Here is a 25,143-nt window from a genome sequence, read left to right as displayed (position 1 = left end):
ACTAGGTGGCGGCGTGGCTTGCGGACGTGTCTGCTTCAGCTCCGCCAACCGACGTTGATCTACTAGGTCCAATGTGTGCGTTCCCTCCAAATTTCTACTGGAAAACTCCGGGAAGTTACAAGGAGCAGCTGGATACCGCATTTATCACGGTAGGTCCACTGAAACCACTTTTGTGGGTCCTTTCTCCGACACCGAGGGTTAAGCCTGTTTAGGCTTAGCACGACACCGGCTCCGCCAAAGGGCGGAAAGGCGGGTAGGTGCGGCCGCTCGTTCGGCCGACTCCAAGACGGCCATGCCTCACGAGGCAATGGTAGAAGGTGAGCAAATCTCCAAAGAAGAAGCCGAGTCCAACGGCTGGATTACCGCTCACAGAAAACGGAACGCGGATAAAACCCGCCTCGAGAACGAGACGCGCACGGCAGGGCACAGTGGCGCCCGCGTTGGCGCCAGAAACGCCGGCCAGCTGAGAAAGGTTGCCGCAGCCTCCAGGCTACCGCGCCTGCCCAAATCACACTTTCGAGTGGTCGTCCGCCCGGGGGGAGGGTTGGACGTGCGCAAATGCAGTCAGCTTAAAGTCACGCAAGCCATTTTAATGGCTGCCAGGCTGCCCCCCGCGGCAGCCGAGGAGGATATCGTGTGTGCGAATGCCATGCAGAACATCTTCGTTATAAGCACACCCTCCGAATCGAACGCCAATGCATACTCCACAGTGCAGGAGATAATCTTGGCGGATAAAAGGCACCCTATCACGGCTTACATTACACCTCCGGGAAATACCTGTAGAGGTGTGGTCAGAGGCATCGATGCCGATCTGCCTGAAGCTGCGTTGCAAAGTCTTTTTGTCACACCGAAAAACCCGATGGTGCTCGGAGTCAGGCGCATAAAAGAGTCGACCACCGTGATTGTACTGTTCAACGGCATGAAAATGCCAAACTATGTCCGCTGCGGCCCCAACATGGTACGCTGCACGCTGTACAAGAGGCAAATAGACACTTGCCGCAACTGCGGCCGAGTCGGCCACAGGCAAGACGTGTGCCCCAGACCGACCGAAAAAGTTTGTGACCTGTGCGGAACTTTGATTACCACAAACGGACATGAATGCGTGCAACCGAAGTGCGCGCTCTGCGGAGACGCTCACCTCACCGGCGACCGAACCTGCAGAAACAGGTATCAAGTCCCCTACGTCGTAAGACGACGCCGTAGAAGACGGAAAAGCGGCAAGAAGAACGCAACGAGCAACGCAGCCAACGCTGGAGGTCTGGGAATCCCCGCTTCCACCGAAACGCCAACTGCGGAGGCTTCCAGGAACGCCACCCCGGAACGCTCTAGATCGAGATCCAAGAGCAGATCCCGGGTTCGGATCAACTCGCAGCCTACCTGGGCGGATAAGGCAGCCAAAACAGGTGAGACCCGTGCCCCCGCGCAACAACAGCCACTGCCACAGCAAACGCTAGACAAAATACAATCACTGGAGCGTGAAAACGCGTCTCTTCGAAAAGAATTATCTGAAATTAAATCACTACTGCAAGAAATGCAGCAGAGAGAACGCGCGTCTGGTGGCCAAGCTACCGCCGCCGCTGCGTCTCTTAACAGAGGCGCTAAACGCAGGGCGGGCCCCGAACCCATGGACGACGAGACGCTTTACGTGTCAGACATCTCAGAACTGCTTGACAAGCTAAGAACGGACATAATTTCCGAAATTAGCCCCATCAAGCTCCAACTGGCTGAGCACACCACGAGGCTCCAAATTTTAGAATCCGACAGGCAGCGCGCGCTGCTTGGTACGCCCCCACCGCGTCAGTAAAATGGCCAACGCACGTAATCTAGTCCTCTGGCAATGGAACTGTGTCAGCTTCCGCAAAAGGAAGGCAGTCTTACAACAACTACTTAGCTCTGCTATCGAAAAGCCGTCAGTCATCCTCCTCCAGGAAACGCTTACCGATGTTGTCGCTCTTCGCGATTATCGCACAGAAGCTTACTTTTCGGAGGGTAAAAGGGGAGTAGCGACACTTGTCTCGAAGAATCTTGCCTATTTACGTCATGACGTTAGGCCGGACTTAAAGGTTGAACACATCATGATCGAACTCATCCCAAACGCTCAACTCAAACAATCCGTGTTTATTCTAAACGTGTACAGCTCCCCAGCCGACAGAAGGCAGACGTTTCACGCTCTTTTCCAGAAAGTTTGCAAAATTGCAGGCGATCGTCCACTCATAATAGCAGGTGACTTTAACGCACACCACCAAGATTGGGGCTACATCAAAGATACAACCAAGGGTAAGGCCCTCGCGGCACAGATCGCAGCTTGTGGCCTCACCTTAGTCACCGATCCGAAATACCCCACCAGAATTGGAAACTCGGTCAGCAGGGATACCACGCCAGACCTGATCATGGTTAGAAATGCGGAGGAACCCGTATGGACCAATTTACAGGAAAATCTCAGCAGTGATCACTACATTAGTAGCCTCGCGATAAGAGTCTCATCACCGCCGCTCCGAAAATTTAAATTCACGGACTGGGACCTCTTTAGGAATATCAGAAAGCAAGATGAGACTAAATACAGCTCGTTGGAGGAATTATTCACTCGCCTCAAAGAAGACGTTGCGGCCTCCACAAAGGAAGTGGAGACAGGGAAGTCGAGCGCATGGATAGTAGATTAGCACACCTGCTAGAAGCCAAAAACGCGCTGCAGGCTCAATGGAAAACGCAAAAACTAAACCGACGCTTACGCAAAAGGATCGCTGAACTTAATAGATGAGCATAGCGAAACGCTTGCTCGGCAGCAATGGGACGAAGTATGCAATGCCGTCGATGGGCAAATGAGGAGCGGAGCGAAATGGAACATCCTCAAGCATCTACTTGGGGACAAACAATCCAAAGCCAATCAGCAGCTCACAATCGACAGACTTATCCACGGCTTAAAAAACTCTGGCATGACCGAGACACAAATTGCAGACGAGCTGGCTTCGAGATATCTTTGTATCGAACCCGGCTCACAAAATGACTACCCCCCTGCGACACAAGAAAACGGGACGGACCCCCTGGGCTCCCCCTTCACGTGCGCGGAGGTGCGAGAGGTACTCCACGAACTGAATGGCAGATCAGCACCGGGTCCCGATGGGATCACTAACAAACTTTTAAAGAATTTGGATGACGCGGACATCGAGGTTCTCACGAATAAAATCAACGAGGTATGGGACACTGGCGAGGTACCACAGGAATGGCGCATCGCCACCGTAATCCTTATCCCGAAGCCGGGGAAACCCTTGGAGCTTGGCTCACTAAGGCCAATTTCACTCACTTCGTGTGTGGGGAAGGTTGCTGAGCACGTCATCCTCAATAGGGTCACTAAATTTGCAGAAGAAAGGAATCTACTTCCATTTAATCAAATTGGATTCCGGCCGTCCATGTCCACACAAGACGTAATGCTCCTTCTAAAACACAAAATCATTGACAAGGCCACCAGAGACACCAGAGCCGTTCTGGCACTCGACCTGGAAAAGGCCTTCGACAAGGTCAAACACTCTCACATACTTGATTCAATTAAAGAAGCAGGTCTAGGAGAACATTTCTACAAGTATGTAAGCTCCTTTCTTAAGGACAGAAAAGCCACCATTCGCCTTGGAGCTATGGGCTCGAGAACAATTGATCTCGGACCCAGAGGCACACCGCAAGGGGCAGTACTCTCCCCGTTCTTGATTAACTTATCCCTGAGAGCTCTCTCCTGCAGTCTGGCCGAGATTGAAGGTCTCGGTCACGCCTTCTATGCCGACGACCTCACACTTTGGTGCGAGGGAGGTAGCGACGGGCAGATCGAAGAGTTATTGCAAACAGCGATCAGAGTCGTTCAGGATTTTCTTAGCAGTGCAGGACTCTGCCTATCGGCTAAGAAATCTGAACTGCTACTATGCCGACCCACAGTCGGTGCAAGGAAAGGGGCATTTCCTGATATTTCTATAACCACAGCGAACGGATCCGTTATACCGGTCGTACGCAAAGTTAGAATCCTTGGTATGTTCTTGGAGGAGGATGGCAGTAACGCCTACACCTTAGAGCGCATAGCAACCAAAGCAGATTCTATGACAAAATTAATCACGAGGGTGGCCAACAAACGAGCGGGGCTATCTGAAGAGAACCTTCGCCGACTCTTCCACGCCTTCCTGATAAGCCACATCAATTACATAGCCCTGGCCCACAAGTGGACCAGAAGGGACGAGGCTCGACTGGAATCAATCATTCGCAAAAGCATAAAGAAGGTACTGGGTCTCCCACAAAGCACCAGTACCGAAAGGCTCTTGGAGCTCGGCGTTCACAACACCTTTAGAGAAATAGTAGAGGCGCAACAGGTGGCACAAGTTGTAAGACTGGCTTCCACGGAGGCCGGCAGACAGTTATTAGCATATATTGGTATACGTTCCAGCATCACCAGACAAAGGGAGTGCACACTTCCCGTGAAAATTAGGGAAATGTATTCGGTATCTCAGATACCCAGAAACATGCACCCTCAATACAATTACGGCAGACGCAAAGCGAGGGCCAGGGCCCTCGCTTTGCGTCTGCAGAGCGGCAAACATTGAGGACAACGTCGCCTTCGTTGACGCTGCGCAATACGCAGCTTCAAATCACTTTGTTTCAGCGGCTACGTCGCTGCGGGGGGAGCTGCTGACATCGCTTACAATTAAAAACACGGACGCTGATAAAGCCGAACAGGTGGCGGTGGCCATCGCCATGGCACAACGAACCGTTCCACCATATTCACAGACTCGCGAACTGCCACCAGAGCGTTCATGAAAGGCTCGGTATGCATAGAAGCCGCTCGCGTTCTCTCTGCTGCACCTTGGACAGGCAAAAAGCACCTAATCTGGTTCCCCGGTCACGTGGGCAGTGATGCTCATGAAGCCATCCCTAACGCCAACGAACTTGCACACTTCCGGGCGCGAGGTCTCACCCGCCGCGCCGGAAGTGGGCACTCGGAGGCCGAGAGAGGGCAGTGGCAATGGGACCCTCTCCTCACATTTAACGAGGTGTGTAAGCACTACCAACTGGGTCGTCGGAAGTTTCCGCTTCCACACCGAGACCTAAACAGACCACAGGCAATCACCTTGCGAATGCTACAGACGGCGACGTATCCGTCTCCGTTTATACAATCTAAATTCATAGAAGGCATCAGCCCGGGCTGTCCGCGTTGCGGACATCCCAGGTGCACTCTTCAGCACATGCTGTGGCAGTGCCACGACTTGCGCGATGGCTCAGGGTCTCCCTCCACGGAGGAAGACTGGCTCCGACTTCTCACTAGCTCCGCCAAGGAAGAGCAGCTCAGGGCTGTCCAGAGAGCCCGCGAAGTCGCCGAGAGTCTCAACCTCCCGGCTCCGTCGTGGTACGGCCCGCGGACGTTACCCCCTGACGGGGCGTTCGTCTTCTCAGGACCAAATAAAGTTCTTTGTCTGTCTGTCTGTCAGTTTATACCCCTGACACACGGGCACTCTAAAGTCCTTTAGACAAGGGGACATCTTCCGGAAAGGCGTTCAGGCGCAGTGACACACCACAAAGGAGTAACTCCTTTCCGGCAAAGGTTCTTTTCCGAAAAGCAGATCCCGCATCTACTTTTCTGGCAGTAAGGGAGTACTCTCGCACACAGTGTGCAGAGCTGATCAATAGAAGACAGCGTGTCACAACGCTAGCTTGCCCCGTGATTTCTTCCCCTAGAGAAAATGTTTTCATTTTCAGTAGTGAAACGATTTGTTAAACAGTAAATGTTTACAGTATAGCTATACTCTCGCACGCCCGCATCACGTCACTGGCGCCGCCACGCTGGCGTCTTCAGCGTGTGTTGTTATCACCGTGCCTGCAAAACCCGATCTGCACGGTCAACTCGCTTATCGAGGAACACGCGACTCCACGCTACCTGCGAGTGAGCTGCAAGGGACGCGCATCGGCGTGTTTGCCATACGCGGTCCGCGTCTCACCAGAGCGCTCAGCGAGAAGTGCGTCGGGTGTGCGCTGGCTTCGGTTGCTTCTGTTGTGTGCACTTGTTCGCTCATATTGTAATGTGAAGGCGCGTCTCTGCGCTCTTTTGTAAAGACTCTGGCGAGTAGTCGTCTGACTTTCGCCTGCGCTGCGGTAATCTACCATCAAGAAATCCGAGAGCAACAAGCGTCAGGGTTACCGCAACTCTTCCTTTATTGCTACCGCTAATTACTTCGCTAATCTATCACGTGGTCACAGTTGTGTGAATAACGCTATGAATAAAACGGGGCACGCCGGAACTGACACAAACGTGAGAAAGGACTGCAAGAACGTGGGTACCAAAACACCGGCTGTTCATAGTTGAAAAACCAATCGAGGTCGCTGCTAAAATGCAAAAAAAAAGAAAAGAAAATATACGAACGTGAGCAATTTAAGCCGTCAAACATTAAAAACAAACGTTTTCGAGTTCTGGTATCGCTAAAAGTGATCTACGTGCGCAGGTGTTTTAAAAATACATCGCTCGCACAAGAAGCGCCATTTATTTTCAGCGTTCTTCTGAGGAACCACCTAAAGAAGTAGTGCAGCGCCGTGTGTCATCGGCGCAACTCCTTTCTGCAAATGGTCCCTTTGGGCGACAAAAGTGGTTTACTTCAAAGCACTTTACTTTTGCCCGTGTGTCAGGGGCATTAGACACTACAATTCATCTTTGCCAAGAGGCCGAGAAGCGATACTATACGACCTTAGCCACGAGGGAAAAAATTCACAACTTTAAAAAAATGTAAGAGGTTTAACAAGGCCAAACAAGCGCACACATTAGCTTATGAATGCGCCGGACTCTCTTTCTGGCCCGAGTACTACTGCAGATTTAGAACGTTTGCCAAACGCAATTTTTTTCAGCATTCTCGAGAAAGAACGCTGCAAATATCAGCTAGCGTTTCGAACTTCCATTCTTATATTTGAACACGAGGCAAAGTTTTGCCTATTGTGTAATCCGAGGAAAAATCTTTATTTTTCATTCGCTACCTTGGCATGCGAAAGGCCGGTCGTTTTCCGGGGCCATGATAAAACTACTGCCACAGCGCGGATGCAAAGGAAATTTCGTAGTAGATAGCGTGGCCTCCGCGATCGGTACGCTGCCGGAGCTAATCGCGGAGCCTCCACCCATAGGACATGGCGGTGGCTCCGCCATGTCCTATGCGTGTCCTATGTACTGTGCCCTAGGAAATGGACACCACCTGCGCACTGGCGTTCACTTCGTCACCACCAGCGGCTGCGTGTACGCCACCGTACCGCAGCACTTCCCATTAATAAATGTCTTCGAGGAAAGGCTGGCGTCGCCACTCCTTCCGTTCATGTCCATACGTCGCTGGACCCACGGAAGTGGCCAGTAGGATATGAAGGGGCAACTGATGACATTGCTAGGGAAATGGCTATATCAAGAGAGAGAGCAAAGGCCCTTTGTCAGGCTTTCAAGCCTTTCGCCTTCGCTCCATTTTCTGTACTTGCAAAGAAAGAAAGAAAGAAAGAAAGAAAGAAGGAAAGAAAGAAAGAAAGAAAGAAAGAAAGAAAGAAAGAAAGAAAGAAAGAAAGAAAGAAAGAAAGAAAGAAAGAAAGAAAGAAAGAAAGAAAGAAAGAAAGAAAGAAAGAAAGAAAGAAAGAGAGGGAACGTTTATTGAATAATGAAAATTTAGTGAAGATGGGAGCGTCCCTTATTCCAGGAACCCTCCGGCCTGGACCACCCGCCAGGCCCGGACGACGAGTTGGCGCTGGTCGACCGGGTCCGGCTTAGAGATCGCAGCCTCCCACGAGAAAACTTTAAATACAATTAAACATACCAAACAGCTTCGCTGGTCTTCTATCTTCGAATAGTTCCATGAAAGGGCTCTGAATTTTTATTTTTTTATGCATGTGCTTTCCCGTTTTGTTTGCTTGTTTAAGTTACAGCACAGGATTAGAATTGAGCACTGTCGGCGGCAGAACGTAACACTCTAATGTAATAACATGCAGGCAATTGCAGCAACTTTTTTTTTGAACTCGATCTATGCTCACTTGTTTCATCGAGTGCCGCCGAAGAGCGCGAATGTGTGCACACGCAAGAACAAAAAAAAAAAAACTGTTGCGCCGTGCAGCCATCGACGTCCTTGCTGAAAGGTACGGGTAAATGATGATTGATTCTCTCGCAGAGTCGTATACGGCGGCCTGGAAAAAGGCTTGTCTAGGTGGAGCTTCGGAACTCATGAATAATTCGCCAGAAGTGGAGGCGGAGGTGCGGGGGGATGTGAGGGGGGAGGGAAATTGGAGCCCAGATTCTGCCGGAAAAGGAAACGGAACGTCTTACGCTCTCAATTTGGCATCAAGATTCGAGTGGACAGATGTCGTCGTTCACTTACGCCCACTTTTCTTCGGCGTGCCCCCCCCCCCCCTTCCTTTTTCCGGGCTCACGTATTTACAGGAAGCGTTTCATTAAAACGGTCCCAATTCTGGCTGTCACACTCGGGAGCAAGGATTTGCTAGCCAGATGTATAGCTTTGTTTATCGCGTCGCTCGCAAATGAAGCTTCTTTTGTTGTTGTTGTTGTTGTTTTTGTGCAGCGACTGTTGCTCGGTGAAAGATGTTTTAGGAGATCCGCTTGCAGTTGCCACGAAATTAAACTACAGTGCCTTTTCCTGTTTCTTTTTTTTTCAGAATTGTAGAGAGATTGGAAGCTCAAGTGTGAAGTACTGCAGCAATTTTGGTTATTTGCTAGGAATCTTTACTCTCGAAGTGGAGCGAGAAATTCAGCGGTTAATTCAACCCGTAACGAACGCGCCTTCACATAAAAAAAAATTACACCATCTCCCGCTAAAGGGGACCATGAGGCGATGCGAAGCCGGAGCACTTGCACGATCGCGTTTCGTTGGCGTTCGTTGGGCATGCTACCGACCTCGCGTCGTGGAACGCGAAGAGGGACGCTACGCGCGTCGTATCTTCCATCTAGCCCGGCCGTTAATTCTCACAGGGCGAGCGGGGAACGCGGTCGACAGGCGGGCGAGAGGGGGGCAGCGTAGGAGAGGAGGGAGAAGGGGAGGGGACGCGCTCGAGCTCATCGCGGCGTTGCGCAGGAGAGAATTTCGGCATGTCAAGCCCGCGTTTCAGTGGAAGAGTGGAAAGGGGGAGGGGAGAGGGGTATGAGAGAGGGGAAGGGGAGAGGGAAAGTGGAGAGGGGAGGGAGGGGAGAGGGGGAGGGTGAGTGGAGAGGAGGTGTGTGGAGAGGGTATGCGCATGCGAAGTAAGGGTGGTCACGCCGCACACCACCACCACCACCACCACCACCACCGGATTGAGCTCCGCCTTAAAGGGCCCCTCACCAGGTGACCTAACGAATTTTAGTTACACATTGCAAGTTGTTGCGAGCCCAATAAAGAGCATTATGCCACAGGAATATTTCTAATCGGTCGGTTAGAAGCTGAGAAAAACAATAATTTGTAGCGGCGCGAAACCATGATGCGAGGAGGCGAGCTGCAAACCCTCGCCGCTTGCCCCGCGTAGCCTTCGCAAGCCAAATCCCTTCCCTGCCCTCTTCGGCACGCGAGCGGAAGGATCACATAACGCATACGCATGAACACGTCATGCGCACAAAATGTCACGAGCGCATGACGCGCCCAAACCAGCCCGAGCCCCCGAGACGCGAGCGGTGTTGTGGCGGCGTTCTTTGCGCTTCATCTCTGCAAGTTATGCCGAATGCACCCTCGCCGATCACTTGGCTTTCAACCTATTACTGAGCACGAAAGCTGCGACATTTGTACGGACGCGAGACTAGCGGTGTGCCGCATGAACATCTAGTTAGACGCGGGAGGATAAATGAGCCTAATGAGCGCTGGCATAGAGTTTCCTAAAATTAACTAGAGGGGACTCTGGCGCTGCGATCGTTCAGCTACCATGGGAATGATGGGTAGTACACAAATTTGCCTAGTCTTCGTGCTTGCGGCTTCAAACGTACTTGTGGCTTTGTTTATTGCTGTGTTTTGGTGTTTCTTTCGGATAAAAGAATAGACCGTTGTGAACTTCGTGACCAGGTTTGATTTGGTTAGCCTAAAAAAGTTAAAGTGGTGAAGTGGAACTGCTGACTTTTGCTGAATTTAGTTTTGCGACAAAGCGGATGCAGCCGACGCGGAGCCAAACGGAGCCGAAAGAACGAAGTTTAGACAAATTTGTGTACTACCCATCATTCCCATGCTGGCTGAAGCGTCATGCGTTGCAGCTCCCATAGACACTAGCGCCAGAGTTCCCTCTAGTAAGTATTGTAGGAAACTCTATGAGCGCTGGAACGCGGTAGAAAATTAATTTCGTTGTAAAGGGTGGCGTCTGCACGATGCGCAAAGCGCGAGAACACGAACGCGTGCGAAACGGAGGTAGATTAGTCTCGAATCTCGCTGCGATTCGCAGTAAAAATTAAAAAAAGAAAACGCACACATTCCATTTGTGTGTTTTATTATTGCTCTCAAGTTTTATTCATCCATTCAAGCAACAAATTGCAAAAACTACGCGTCGTGTCAAATAATTATCGCAGTGTCACGTGCTACTGTTGGCGACGTCAGAGCACACTCGTCTACGTAGAGGAGCGACGTCACAGCACTACTATCTACGCAGGGCCATTCTCTCATGTACGTCATCTCCTCATTCTCTGGGCGCGTGGACGCGAGAAGGGCAAGCAGCGTTCAGCTTGAAATTTGACCCATTTGCGCGGCGCGTAGCGTTGCAAATTTTGGCAGACGTAATCGTGAACGCCTAGTGCATGGATTGCGCCCATCAGTTCAAAATTGTCAAACCTGGTGAGGGGCCCTTTAAGATACTTCGCATCTAAAAAAACATGCATACTTTTTTTTTCCTACAGGATGCGTTTGCACTGAGCTAAACTCTACTTCTGTTATACCATTACACAATATAGTATGTAAAACAAAAACTCAACTGTACTACGTATCAGTGTGCGAATACAATACAATATTCGAATGCAGTATGGCTATGTACTAGTTTCCCGCGATTACATTATATTTTAGCCATTAAACTGAGCGCGGGATATAACACGCTGAGCATGATTGATTGATTGATTGATTGATTGATTGATTGATTGATTGATTGATTGATTGATTGATTGATTGATTGATTGATTGATTGATTGAGTCCCCCAGCGTTCACTTGCAGTAAAAATAGACTGGTACTATAGAACTTTTTCACGGGAGAGAAGAAACACCTCCTTTCTGGGCTGTGGCACGGTAGTACAAGGCTCACGTCACAGCCTCGGTAGTGCATTTTTGGGGGGTCATGCCTATTGAGCACAGCTCAAATGGGATTGTGGTGGTGCCCAGGGGGCCTTCTGTGAAAAGGTCCATAGTCGGGTACTACTTCAGAAGTCTGCGGCATTTCCTCCTCAAAAGGCCGACGCACACAAGTCTGCTCCGATGGTCGCGCACTCCGGACTGACTTCATGAGCGGGACGGCCGAACTGCCCATCTCCCGAGAGCATTGCCGAGTGCGTGAGCGGGACTACTTCTTTAGTGGCGCAGGCGATCGTCTTCAATGATTTGGTCATGTGGGCGGGGCCTCTCCGGACTTAAGTTGTACCCGACTTATAGGTTTCGAAACGACGATAACTGTGAGAACTTCCTGTAAGCTTCACGGCTTTAAAAAAAACGTAACGTTTCAGATAGGCGAGTCAGTAAGCTATTTAGTTTTTCTTTTGTATCACTTAGAGTGAAAGCTCCACTACGCTATATCTCCCAAGGTCATTCATAGCGTCGCAATGACCTTGAGCCGCCGGAGTGCTAGTGTGGCAGGCGTGACGTCACACCACGTGATCAGCTGCGGAGATGTGTCGCAGCTGCGCTCGCTCGGAGCCTCACCGCTGCGGCACCACATAACCAGGCGAAGCTTTAAACACTGTGTGCATAGCCTTTGCAAAAACAGGCCAAACATAACTTTCGCTCGTGATAACTAGGTTTTGAAGAGTTAAGCCTCAGGCAATTTTTCGGTGTGTACGAAGGACGCCTATTCCTGTACAATTCTAACTCATCCGTTCACACGCTGTAATGCTCCGCGACACTTTTCTTTGTGTTTACATCAGATGCAGTAACGTATATCTTTTTTCACGTTTGTGGTACTTCTTTCCATGTTTTCTTCACCGCGCTTCTGCGCCAATACATATATTGTTTCTATTCGCGCAATAAAGCTTTTGTGTTAGTCGCGGCGTGGCGCCAACTTTACGTTCTTGCGCCTGCAATATCCGTGCTACGTTTTAGTATGTCAACAAAACTAGTCCATCGACTCGTGCTTTTTTATGCCGGGGTCCACCAAGACTTCAGTGACGTATTTCTGTCACGGAAATGACGTCGAAAAATGCACACGATCAGATGGCAAAGAAAAACTTAAAAAGAAAAAGTTCTATCAACGGGATTCGAACCCACAACCTCACGGACCGCGACTACAAACGCCGGGCACGCTACCCACTGTGCCCAAGCGAGTATGTCCTGTAATCACGCAATCATGACGTCACAAATTTTGGCGATCTGTGACGTCGTGATGATATATTTTGACATCATCATGTGATGATGATTATTTGCATCACTCGTGTAGGGACCGCCGACGGTCAACTTTCGCGTTTTATGAGGCATCTAAGGCATTAGCCTTAAAAAATACCCTTGCCTGCTCAGAGCTTATGAAAATTTCAAGCGAGAATATTTATGTTTAAAAAAATAGGAGGCGACCCTAATCCTTCACTTCAGTGTTCGGTAGTGGCACTGGCACGTCGGCGTTCGTGTGCCCTGCTGTATTCGTCGAGTTAAATCTGTGTTTCATCGCACTACCGAAGCGGATCTCGGAGGCCACGTAGAAAGAACTGCCTGTTTGAGATCTGCTCCGCCAGGGGCCGCAACGATCCCAGCTGCTCACAAGAAAGCCAGCTGCTCTTTCAATGAACTCAGTCAATAAATTTTTATCAATTATCCTGAAAGTTAACTGACCTTTAAGTAAACTTGTGCTCCGATATGATATGTATCCACTGGAACTCTGAACTTGAACCAGAAACATCAATTTCGTACCAGTTTCATGTTTTTGCAAGACTTTTTTTTTCAAATGTTCGGAAGACCAAAAGTAAGTGCTCGACCGGAATCGCTTGGAAGAGAAACAAGAAACACGGAAATCACGAAATTGTCGAGCCATGTATAGGCTTAATAGGAAATTTCTCGTCTTGTTACATGACATTTCGGAGGGGGTTGTCATTTATCGCGTGCGGTTTTTATCCTATGTGTCGTTTTTTCACAAACTGCTGGTTCTTCACAATAAAACATTAGTTGGAAGCCAGCGCTCGTCTTCGTTGGTCTCTTGTCCCGTGTTTTACCTTGCGCTGTAATCACAGTTTGAAATGGAATACCAACTAGCCCGTGCTCAGACCTTACATGACATCATTGGCGACGTCGTGTAACGTTTCGCCGAGGCATCGCGAAGTATCGCCAGTTCTTGCCGAATCTCGCGGGTCTCGCATAGCATCGTCAGCTCTCTCAAAATCTCACGGTCTCTTGACTCACGAGTGGGCTTTCCATTTAATATTTCCGTTTACTCTATCCCCAGAACAAAAGCATTGCGCAAGTGATGACCATCGGAAGCGGCTAAAACGGGTAGCCGAGGTAGTCTTGTTTTCGGCAGACGCTTTTCCTGTAACAATGAAAAAACAAGTGAGCAGAATTAATTAAGGCGTATCGACAGAAGCAGAGAAATATAACAACGAAATTATATTCCTTTCAAAGAATACATTTATTGGCTCATAACGTTTGGATTTTTTCTGGTACATCTTGTTAACTACATTCCTAGTTGTTTCACAAGATTTTTATTGGACATGAAAATTCTACGAATTCTAAAAGAATACATACATTTCTATGTTCTCAGAGAATTCTCCACTGGCTCAGTGATTTTTTTATAGCTCTGTTTTCTTTTTAATTTATTGTTACTGAGAATAGATTGTTTTAAGGATCTACTCGAACTAATTACCCATACAGTCTCATAAGCAGAAGAACATGGACATTTTTTTTTTTCGTAAAACAACGAATCTCGAAAAATGGTGGGTGTTTGCAAATTGTAAAGCTTTTGAGAATTAGTCCAATACGAGTCCACCAGGGCCATAAAGGGAATCGAGTGAAGCTCATAACATTCTTCAAATAGTTCGCGAATGTTCGATCTCCTTCTTACTATTAAGCATCAAATAAATTCTTTCTTGCGGTATTCACATCAATGCAAAGTTTCTGTCAGTGCTATATGCACAGTATAAAACATGGTTCATCAGAAAGAACAAAGAGCTCATTAGAAACTGCTGAACAATTCATTCGCGAGATTGTAACTGTGTACAGCATACGTGGTTAGGCATCATCATAACGTCTACAATGCATCAACTTTGTCAATTAGCGACTGCGAGTAATTTTGTAATTAAATTGTAAACGCCTGTTTTACGCAAAAAAAATTAGCAAAGCGCTCTTTCTCCATGTAGTTTTATTAAGTGCAGGAATATGTAAACGAAATGGCACGAAAAGTATTCGTATTCCAGCAACATTAAACTCTGGGATGTTACGCAAAATTAGCAAAGCACTCTTTCTGTATGTAGTTTTATTAAGTGCAGGGATATGTAAACGAAATGGCATGAAAAGTATTTGTATTCAAGCAACATTAAGCTCTGGGATGTTACGCAATATTAGCAAAGCACTCTTTCTGTATGTAGTTCTGTATGTAGTTTTAATAAGTGCAGGGATATGTAAACGAAATGGCACGAAAACTATTCGTATTCCAGCAACATTAAACTCTGGGATGTTGCGTGTCAAGGAAGGGAGAAAACAAAAGGGAGAAGACAGGTAGGTTAACCAGAAGCACGTCCGATCGGCTACTCTACGCTGGTTGGATAGGAAGTAGGGGGGGGTGGGGGAGAGCAGAAAGATGGGAGAGAGAGGAGCTAGGCAAGGGAAGAAGTAAATGAGCCATAAATGCGCTGACGTGTATGTGTCAGCTGCACTATACAACAGTTAAAGGCATACACACAGGCCCGTACTCCTCAAGAAGCATAACGCCACAATATATATAGGTTGTCCCACATAACTTGAGCCACGACTTTGAAAATGAAAGGCACTTCAGAAGCAAATTGAACCAAACGTATACTACTCGCACTAGCCTATAGATACTCAGGTTATTTTTTATTTTCCCCTAAACTAATTAGTTAATTATTTTTAATTACCTAACTTTTTAATTATTGGCTGAAAACCCAAAATATGAACACTGAGCTGTAGAGCACTTTTAGAAACCACGGACTGAATTGTTTCCTGTACGATACGACTCGCGGTGTTATTTTTTCCGCGTTGTAAAGAAAGCCCGCGAAATTTGAAAAGAGGCCATGTGACGGACCGCGAGCGCACTGCTATAGTGCTGCTCTCAAACGTGCAACCGGTGAACGAGGTCGGCCGAGGCTGCCACGGGGAAGCGACAGGGTGCTTTGAAAGTGGTCGATGTTTGGGCGTCCGTCTTTCATTGAATGACGGTGCAAATGCACGCTGCTGGCCGAGCGCTGCCGCGGTGATAAAGCGGTCACGACTACGAGGAAATAAAAAACAGCAGTTTGATTCTGATTCATGTAGATAGGGCAAAACGCGACATTACGATGAAATGCCTCGACGGCTGCTGCAATTCGAGATTTCTCTCCCCGGTTCTACTCGCGCGGCGTCGCGCGGCGTCGCGTCATGGGAGAGGAGGTGGCCAGCACGTGACCGTTCTATGGCTTTTACAGGCTATTCTCACGTCTTGGACCATTAAACAATGCATATTGAATTTGAATTTGAATCGAGCCTCGGCCAAACCCTTGCAGCTCATAGAACGCTCGCAGGCTTTACCGGGCGTTTGATCTGGTTGTGTGCGGCTCTGCGGCGGCTTCGAGTGGGCGAGGAGAAGCGTCGGCACGCCGGCGTCTTTTAATACTTGTTTTTTTCGTCGTTCGCGCTTCTTGGGTGAGCGGCTGGGGCCGTGCTATCGCGCTGACGTTTGAAAGTGGCCGCGTGCGCGCTTTGTTGACGCGTTCGTTTTTCGTTTGTGACAAAGCAGCTGACATGCCGTACTCGAATGAGCAACGAGCGGATATCGTTCCGGCCCTAGGTGCATCACGCGGAAACAGAAGGCAGGCAGTCAAGCTGTTTCAACGCTGGCATCCAGGTACGCTGCCGAGCTCAATGACCATTGTGCGTACTTATGAAACGCTGAAAGAGACTGGGACATTTACGACGAAACGGCACAAATCTTCAGTGTTGGGCGAGGAAGTTGAGAGGAATATCCTGTCCAAGTTTTCTGCAGACCCCCAGGCAAGTGTCCGTAATGTGGGTGCTGAAGCTGGTGTCTCGAAATCTTCGGTGTGGAGAATACTAAAGAAGAGACAACTTCATCCCTACCACGTGCAGCTGCACCAAGCATTGAAGCCTCGCGACTTCCAGAATCGCACAGACTTTGCAAACTGGATCCTAATCAAGACCGAAGAAGACCCAGGCTTCGTGAACAAGGTACTTTGGACCGACGAAGCTAACTTCTCGCGCAATGCTCAAGTGAACCTCCACAACGCTCACTATTGGAGTGACAAGAACCCTCACTGGGTTTAGCAGGCGCGTCACTAATATCAGTGGTCATTCAATGTGTGGTGTGGCATTTACGGTGGTACTATAATCAGACCTGTCTTCTTCGACAGCACACTTACAGGCGAACGATATGTCAAGGATATCTTGGATGGACCACTTGAAAATTTTCTGTGCGAAGTTCCACTGGCTAGAATTAAAGATATCTGGTATCAGCATGATGGAGCTCCTGCGCACGGAAGCAGCAAAGCGTGCAGTTGGCTGGATAAAGTTTTCCTGCAGCAGTGGATAGGGCAGCACGGGCCTATTGCTTGGCCAGCAAGGTATCCAGATTTAAACCCCCTTGATTTTTTTTCTTTGTGGGTACGTCAAGAGTCAGGTACACCAGGCACCAACCACAACATCAGGTAATCTAAAAGAAAAAATAAGACACGTTTGCAACTCCATTCCCGAAACCATGGTCAAGAACGTCACGGAAAGTCTGATAAAGAGATGCCAGAGTTGTATTGCAGCAGATGGCGACTTCTTTGAACATGTTCTGTAATCGCGGCTTAATTTTACGAGCACCCCCCCCCCCCCGATCACCGAAAACAAAAAAAAAAGTCTCCTCATGCCGTTCGCCTACCAACGCCACCCGTGACTAGCTTCACGTCGTCGCCTCCTTTCACGCATCTCAAGTTCAAAAGAGACAATAAAGCTATTTTCTTGTTTTATTTATCCGTCTCGGACGCTTATCTCGGCAGCGCTCGGCCAGCAGCGTGCATTTGCACCGTCATTCAACGAAAGACGGACGCCCAAACATCGGCCACTTTCAAAGCACTCTGTCGCTTCCCCGTGGCAGCCACAGGCGACCTCGTTCACCGGTTGCACGTTTGAAAGCAGTGCCCTCGCGGTCCGTCACGTGGCCTCCTTTCAAATTTCGCGGGCTCTCTTCACAACGCAGAAAAAATAACACCGCGAGTCGTATCGTACAGGAAACAATTCAGTCCGTGGTTTCTAAAAGTGCTCTACAGCTCAGTGTTCATATTTTGGGTTTTCAGCCAATAATTAAAAAGTTAGGTAATTAAAATAATCAACTAATTAGTTTAAAGGAAAATAAAAAATAACCTGAGTATCTATAGGCTAGTGCGAGTAGTATGCGTTTGGTTCAATTTGCCTCTGAAGTGCCTTTCATTTTCAAAGTCTTGGCTCAAGTTATGTGGGATAACCTGTATAATCGCGAGGCATGCAGAGTGGAGGGCTAAACACTCACCAGCACTTCGTCCACAAGAACTTAACGAGCTGCACCCCGTTTCTGACCAGTGCCCTCCCTCTGCAGGAATATAGGGGCTGCGCAGTGAAAAAATATATACATACTTATACATATACGGTGAATGACGGCGACGGGGACGGACATTTTCCAGCCGAGACTGTCCATATAATTGCTATCGCAATAAAAAAAAAACACACGGCTTATACGCAAGCGCACTCATCATTTTCCAATCGTTTTGAAGATCTTACAAGCAAAAATATGTTCATTTAAGACATTGCAGTGTCTATAGACTATCCTAACGCCAGAGACAATGACATGGCATTTCCCGTGGACAATGGACATTCGGAAAGAAGGTGGTTTGGTCTACATCTGGAATTCTCAGATGACAGGGAGCTCCCGCGTGAATGGGGACGGACTTTCTCATCTCACAGTGCGAGAGAAATGAGCAGATTTTGGAAGCGTAAGTTCCCGATAAGCGCGCTAAGCCTTCCGGGTTGTTTCCCACGTTGACCCTTAATATGAAAGCTTATATCGTTAGTCCATTTGTCTCTTCTCAATACTTCAAATACAGAAGATGAATAGGTAGGCTTCCTCGTGGTTGGTTGTTCTGAAGTCTTAAAAAGACATATAATGCATCTTGATAAAAAATAAAAAAATAAAGAAAAAGTATGAACATATTCTCTGGACACAGAAACAACACTATGCACTTTTACAGCGAAGTTGGAGGAAAAGGAGAAAGAGGAAGGAAAGGCGGGAAGATTAACCAGACGCGCGTCTGGTTTGCTATCCTACGCTGGGGGAAGGGGATTAAGGGAGAGAAAGAAGGGAGCATACAAAAAAATAACAATACACGCGAGCTTAAAGAACACAGCTGCGTTCCATAGTACTGGACTCAGGGTCTCATACGTTCCGTTGTAGGGAGTCGTGTCATGGTGCCTACAGCGAAGTTGCATACGCCGAGGCGATATGGACGCCCGTAGGTGGGTTGTCCCTCGCGCAGGTAAGTGCCACAGTAATTGGACAGGCCCCACTGCTCACCACTGGCACATTAAAGTGCCGCGAAACGGAGAACACGGCAAAAAGAGGCATGCTTCTCACATGGCTCCGCAAGATGGTGCACGATACGCCAAGAGCATGCGGCAAACCAGACAAGACGACGCATGCCGCGGCAGAAAGACGAATGCTGCTCAAATGCAAAACTCTAAAGGAGCATGCGCTACATTCAAAAGGGACTTTCTGTGCCTTTCTGCACATTTCATGAAAATGATGAACCTTTCATCAATATCATGTTTCACCTCTGTGCCGTGTGCTACATAGCTTCGCTCGCTTGTCATTCACTTTCAGAGTGCGATGGCTCTGTGGTAAACCCAACGATAAGCAGCGGCGCCGCCCCCTTCGCCTCTGCTGGTCAACCATCTCTACAAGGTGTAAGGGTGTTAATTTTAGGGGCGAAGCGCCTCTTAGTCTAACCTTGTCACGCGTCCGGCGTAAGGCGTAACCGGCCCATCACCGATCCTTTGCAAACTGCCCACTACTTCGTCTTTGCAAACATCCCACTACGATCCATCACCGATCCATTACTTCACCGACCATAAAGCCGTTATAATGAAGGGGGAACGGAAGCCACATTTGCAAACTGCCCACTACTTCGTCTTTGCAAACATCCCACTACGACCCATCACCGATGTTTGTCACGTCTTTGATGATGTACTGGGCTATCGCTTTGATTACTGCTGGGCGAAACCACTGAAGATTTCACGGTGTAACCATGATTGCTTCAGGAGCTTCGCCCAAGATCTTCATCATTCACCCGTGGATATGCTGTGAATTTTTTTTAGTGGGAGTTCTTGTTGTTACAGTCGCTAATTTAAAGCGCTAGATACATTCTTGGAAATGCCTGTTTATATTTTATTAATGAGAACTAACAGATAATAATGCCAAGTATAGGGGGTGTTATTTCTAGTAATTAGGATATAAATGTTAAGAAAGTAAAGTGGACGAAAAGATAACTTGCCGTCGGCAGGGACCAAACCTGCGACCTTCGAATAACGCGTCCGATGCTCACCACTGAGCTACGGCGGCGGTCATCCTCTCGTCCACTTTATGGGGTATATATGTACATTAAAACCTAGGAGTGTTAGCGCCAATCGCAGCCATGGCGGCGAGTGTGAAACACTCTTTTTCTGCCTGTTGGTGTCACGTAGCACGTGATCTTTTTACGAACCGGCAGCTGACCAATAATCCCTCGCATACTACCTGAAGGCATCAAGTCTGCCAGAACGAGACCCTCGCTATCAATGAAGGAAAGAAGGTGACTTTTAATTGCTCGTTTTTCTTCACATTCATATCTTAATTACTAGAAATAACGCCTCCTATATTTCCTTGACATTATTGTCTGTTAGTTCTCATTAATATTGCGTCTAACAAAGAAAAACGAGCCCTTAAAACTCATCTTCTTTCCTTGTTTATATTTTATTCCGACGTTCTTGAGCGCTAGTTGGTTCATACTTTGAGTGAGGTTAAAACTGCACGAAAAAAAAAGCAAAAAAGAAACGAAGACATGGGGAAGAAACGAGCAAGACACCACGGGCGCGGACTGCTAACTGTTTATCACTAAACAGGTGGTAGTCGGCACCCATGGTCTTGCCCGTTCCTTCCGCTTGTCCTCGCTTTTTTTTTCGCGCAGTTTTAACCTCACTCAAAGTATGAATTCGAAATGATTTTCATTGGCAAATTCTTTACTAAAGTCCCTTAAGCTTTGCACTTACCGAGTTAACCTGAGGCTTACAGTTGAAATCCCATAGATTCCTCGGCCACTGTTTGCAGGTTGAGTCGGCCACGTCGATGGTAATAACCACTTGATTACGTTTTCTTCTCTGAAAAACAAAAAGCAAACTAGCTGTGCTAAGCGATACCGGTGTTATGGTGAATTCGTGAAATGTAGGCTTAGTGGTCTCGTGATATCCGGGGAAATAAAGGAATATCGTGTCTCGAAAAACTACCGGAGGCCTGAATTTGTAACGCGATTATACTCCTGCGGTTCTAGCCAGGCACGTAGGCAAATTCGTCCAGCCTTCTATATTCCCGGGCAACTTTTTGTTTCTTTTTGCCATGAAAAGACTTTCTGTCGAACAATTAGGCCTTGCACCCCCCCCCTCCCCTGAAAAAAAATCCTATCTACGTGCCTGGTTCTAGCCTTTCGCAGTACCTGACGTCAATGCTTGAGACTATTTCAAGGCAATTATATATTCTATTTATTATCGCACTTTATTGCTTTGTTGTGTACTACGTTACTCTCAGCATCGGCGCGAATTCACGGTCCTATTTTACGCCTCGGCGTAGGTCAAGCGGCATCAAAACACTTTACCGTAGAGCGTAACGCTTGCATTGTAGTCCATCTTCCAATACGAAAGTGTTTTGTGCCGGGTCCACCAAGCTTCACCAACGTCATTTTCGTCACGGTAGTGACGTCGATAAAACGCACACGTACAGATCACAAATAAAAACCAGAAGAAAAATTTCCGTTCATTTCGATGACCTGGGAGTCGAACCCACCACCTCTTAAGTCCGCGCGACGATAGGAGCCGGGCGCTTTGCGCAATGCGCTACCGACGCTCATGCATAAGCCTTTACAAACGCGTCGTATATCTTTCCCACCTTCTCTCTTTCACAGTGATCTTCGGTGGCGTGGGGCGGTGTTGCCGTCTGGATTCGGCGAAGTGAACTAGTGCATAATGACTCTAGCAAGCGTGGACAAAGAGCGCTTCGGTAGTTTCAGCGCATTGTTGTACGAAACACGCGTCGTCTGACCAGCGTGCACACGTGAACGACAGAAATTGATTTCCTCTTCTGAACGATTTCATAATAGGCCATTGACTGATGAGGTTGTGTTGGGCCCTTGGCCCGACGCCAACGTGCAGCTGGGGTCGTAAGAGCGGTCCAGTCTTTCTACAAGCCACTAGACTGGGTGCGCCACCTTGACGGGAATGTATACACTCACCTCCGTAACTTACCATTGTCATTATTTAATTTTTTTTCCTCCCCGTTCCCCTCCCCCGGTGTAGAGTAGCAGGCTAGAGCATATTGTCGCTCAGGCCGACCTCTTTGCCGTTCTGTGAATAAACATCTCTCTCCCTCACACACAAACACACACACATGTTAGCGCATGACGCCTCGCCAGAGCAGTTCCACATGCACCAACTGTGTTTCTCCGCTGTCTACTGCTTCGAGTGCGATAGCACTGACTAGTAAAACTGCTGCAATAAGAGGCACACAAAGGCAATGACGTTGACGGGCTAATGTCGCATAGTGAGCGCTTTCGTTCAACGAGAGACACATCGGAGGGAAGTGGAACGCCATCGCGCGTTCACGGCTCAAGCTACAAACTCGGGTTCCTGAAGCGCTGTGTGGTATATGCATGAGCACGGGCGTAGGTTACCCTATTAATGGGAAGCGCACACCTTGGCGCTTCCCTCGTCAAATAACGACGCTTTGAATGCGTGCACATGCGTCAATGAGTACCGCAAGAGAAAAAATAACAGAGAAGGGAAGCGAGGGAGGTGAACCAGTTTAGAACAACCGGTTTGCTACCCTACACATCGGAACAGTATGGGAGAGATTGAAAGATGGAAAGGAAAGTGAGAGAAAGACAGCACATAACGCAGCACACACACAGTCAGTCACAACGCGTGACTCTTGCGTGGTACGCGACATCCCTGTCACAGCTGCTTGTCCAAGTCTGTTTCTTCTAAAAACCTAAGTAGCTTTCGTCATCTCCAGCTGCGATTTCTTCGGTCGGCGACATGTAAGAACGCTTTCAACAGACGTTGGTCTATTGTCAATGTGCGCTAGAGCAGACGCCAGAGACTGCCTCTGAACGTTATATCCCGGAATCACAGAATGTGGTGTAGCGTCAGCACACACTGTGTAGCGTGCACAGTATGTACTGATAGCGGCAAACAGAGCGTCGGCCGTCGATAATCTGACACGTGGTAAAGCGTGCCGGCTTTTATGCGTGTGCTATCGAACATTCCAGCGTTATCGCTGCTGGCAGCGTAATCTCGCGAAGAAATTAGACTATTCGCGTCCGGCGTGCAATCCTAATGGAATGAGCTAAAACGTTCGTGAAACTTCTGAAACATCGCGGCACGGTCTGCGCGAAGCGTTGCAAGCAGTCTTTGTGGGTGAAGCCCGAATACATCAAGATAACACGCGGGGCAATGAGTGAATCTGAGTGAGCTCCACATTTTTTTTTTTTTGCCGACCTATGGTCCAATCAACTCAACTTCAGCATTACCATCAGCCTTATGACTACTAACGTTTATACTCGCGTCTACTCACACATACTTCAAAGCACCAGCGTTCACACGCCATCTCAATATTTATTGATCAGAGGCGTGAGTTACGGAGGGGGGCGGGGTGAGGGCGATTCTACCCCTCCGGCAATATCTTTCACGGGAAATTCTTGATGAAAATATCTCGTGAGAGTGATCTCTTTCAACAGAAATGTCCTTAGAGGATTGTAACCAGTGGTAACTTGTATTTGAAGGTACGAGATCAAAACGCGCCAAGTGGAGCACCAAATATATGAGATATTGATGTTAAAGAGCCTTGACGCTATGGTCGAAAAAGTTAATTATACGCTAACGGACTCATGAGTCGACTCACTCAGACTCACTCAGGCTCAGATTGAGCCGTGAGTCTGAGTCTGAGTGAATCCGAGTGAGCAATATTTTGGTGAGTTTGAGTCCGAGTGAGTCCGGTTGAGAAAAATTTCAGTGAATCTGAGTCTGAGTGAGTTCGGACGAGAACAAATTTGGTGAGTGTGAGTCCGAGTGGACACTAAAGGCAAAATATATTTCATGAGTGATTCTGAGTGAGCTCCACACTTTTTGCCGACCTATGTTCCCTACATCGAAGCAATACCATCGTAGACAACTTCATGAAAATTATAAGATTTCCATAAGCGACTACGAGGTTAATAAACTTTATTATCAAGTTCGGAAGCTCAGTCCATCATCTCGTCAGTTTATTGCGCTCATTGAAGTTTGTTCTTCGCTGCGGATATGCCAGTACGCCACCAGTTGTTCCGTTCACAATTCGTTCACAAATCGCGGGTAGTTACGCTAACACATGCTCTCTCATATCAGGTCAAATCATAAGGTAAGAAAGGATACGTGAACAGGTACATGAAGAAGGGGGCAGAGTAGGTCAGGGAACAAACGGGTGCTAAGGTATCTTAGCAGAAATCAAGAAGAAATGGGCATGGGCAGGACATCTAGCGTGAATGCAAGAAAACCGCTGGTCATTAAGAGTGAGAGCCTGGATTTCAAGAGAAGGCAAGCGCACGAAGGGGAGGCATAAAGTTGGGTCGGCAGATGAGATTTTAAGAAGTTGGTGGGGAGATGGCCGCAGCAAGCGCAGCATCGGCTTCGTTGGAGAAACATGGAAGAGGCCTTTGTCCTGCAATGGGCGTAGTCAGACTGATGATAATAATGATGATGACGAAGTTGTTCACTTACCAGCCATACAACCCTCCTCAGACCCAGCAGGTACAAGGCAGGTCGTCGATGCATCGACTTGAAGCGGGCCAAGTCCACCGCTAAACGCGTGTACTGATGATAGGCTGACTCGGGTACCTCGAACGACTGAGCAGTTGCGAAGTGCGCGTCACTGAGACCGATGCCGACCACTACAATCAGCAACACTATCGGAACCAGCCGTAGGATCATCGTTGACCTCTGGGAGCCCATGCGCCCCGTTGAGGAGCGGATACTCGCTGAACAGGGATGTGGTGGACGGCGAGTCAGTGGACGATACTATATCGACGCTTCGGTGGACAGGGCGTATCGCTGGCAAATGTCGTATCGCGGATGTTTGAGAAAGAGGCGGTGCTAGTTTCGTAACTCTAGCACGTCGAAGTGCAAGTAAGTCATCACAGCTCACCCTATAAACGAGTTTATGTAGATGTGTGCATTCAGAAGCAAACAAAGAGAATAATGGGAGCTATTCGAAACTGAGCATTTCCCGAACGTCGCAAATGGCTTGTGTCGAGTCCTTACAATTGTGCGGAACGTATGAATGAAAGTTGGTATCAAACTGATGACGCTTATATCTATGTCCATTTTTTTTTCAGGCGGTAGCTTGACATACAATTACCGTTGAGGGAACAAAAGCTGGCCCTAGTGTGGCAAGCTTCGCTTTGAGGCATCACTTCTGTTCTTCTGTAATGAAATGTCAGCCGCATATATTTATATTAATTGACACCGAGTCTAAGAAATACTCTGTCAAGCATTGGTTTCG

General features: G+C 48.2%; 1 protein-coding gene across 1 annotated transcript in view; it reads left to right on the top strand.

The window, feature by feature from the left end:
• The first annotated feature begins 292 nt into the window (after positions 1-292).
• LOC119375097 (uncharacterized) overlaps positions 293-25,143 on the top strand; it is a 53,058-nt gene continuing 28,207 nt past the window's right edge. Inside the window, exons 1-2 of the mRNA XM_049411159.1 lie at positions 293-1,023; positions 1,594-1,781. Coding sequence (XP_049267116.1) covers positions 293-1,023; positions 1,594-1,781 — 919 coding nt within the window. The remainder of the gene's footprint in view (positions 1,024-1,593; positions 1,782-25,143) is intronic.

Source organism: Rhipicephalus sanguineus, chromosome 11 (genome assembly GCF_013339695.2).
Source record: "Rhipicephalus sanguineus isolate Rsan-2018 chromosome 11, BIME_Rsan_1.4, whole genome shotgun sequence".
Taxonomy (NCBI): domain Eukaryota; kingdom Metazoa; phylum Arthropoda; class Arachnida; order Ixodida; family Ixodidae; genus Rhipicephalus; species Rhipicephalus sanguineus.
Note: the sequence above shows the minus strand (reverse complement) of the source record. Positions and strands in the feature narration are given on the sequence as shown.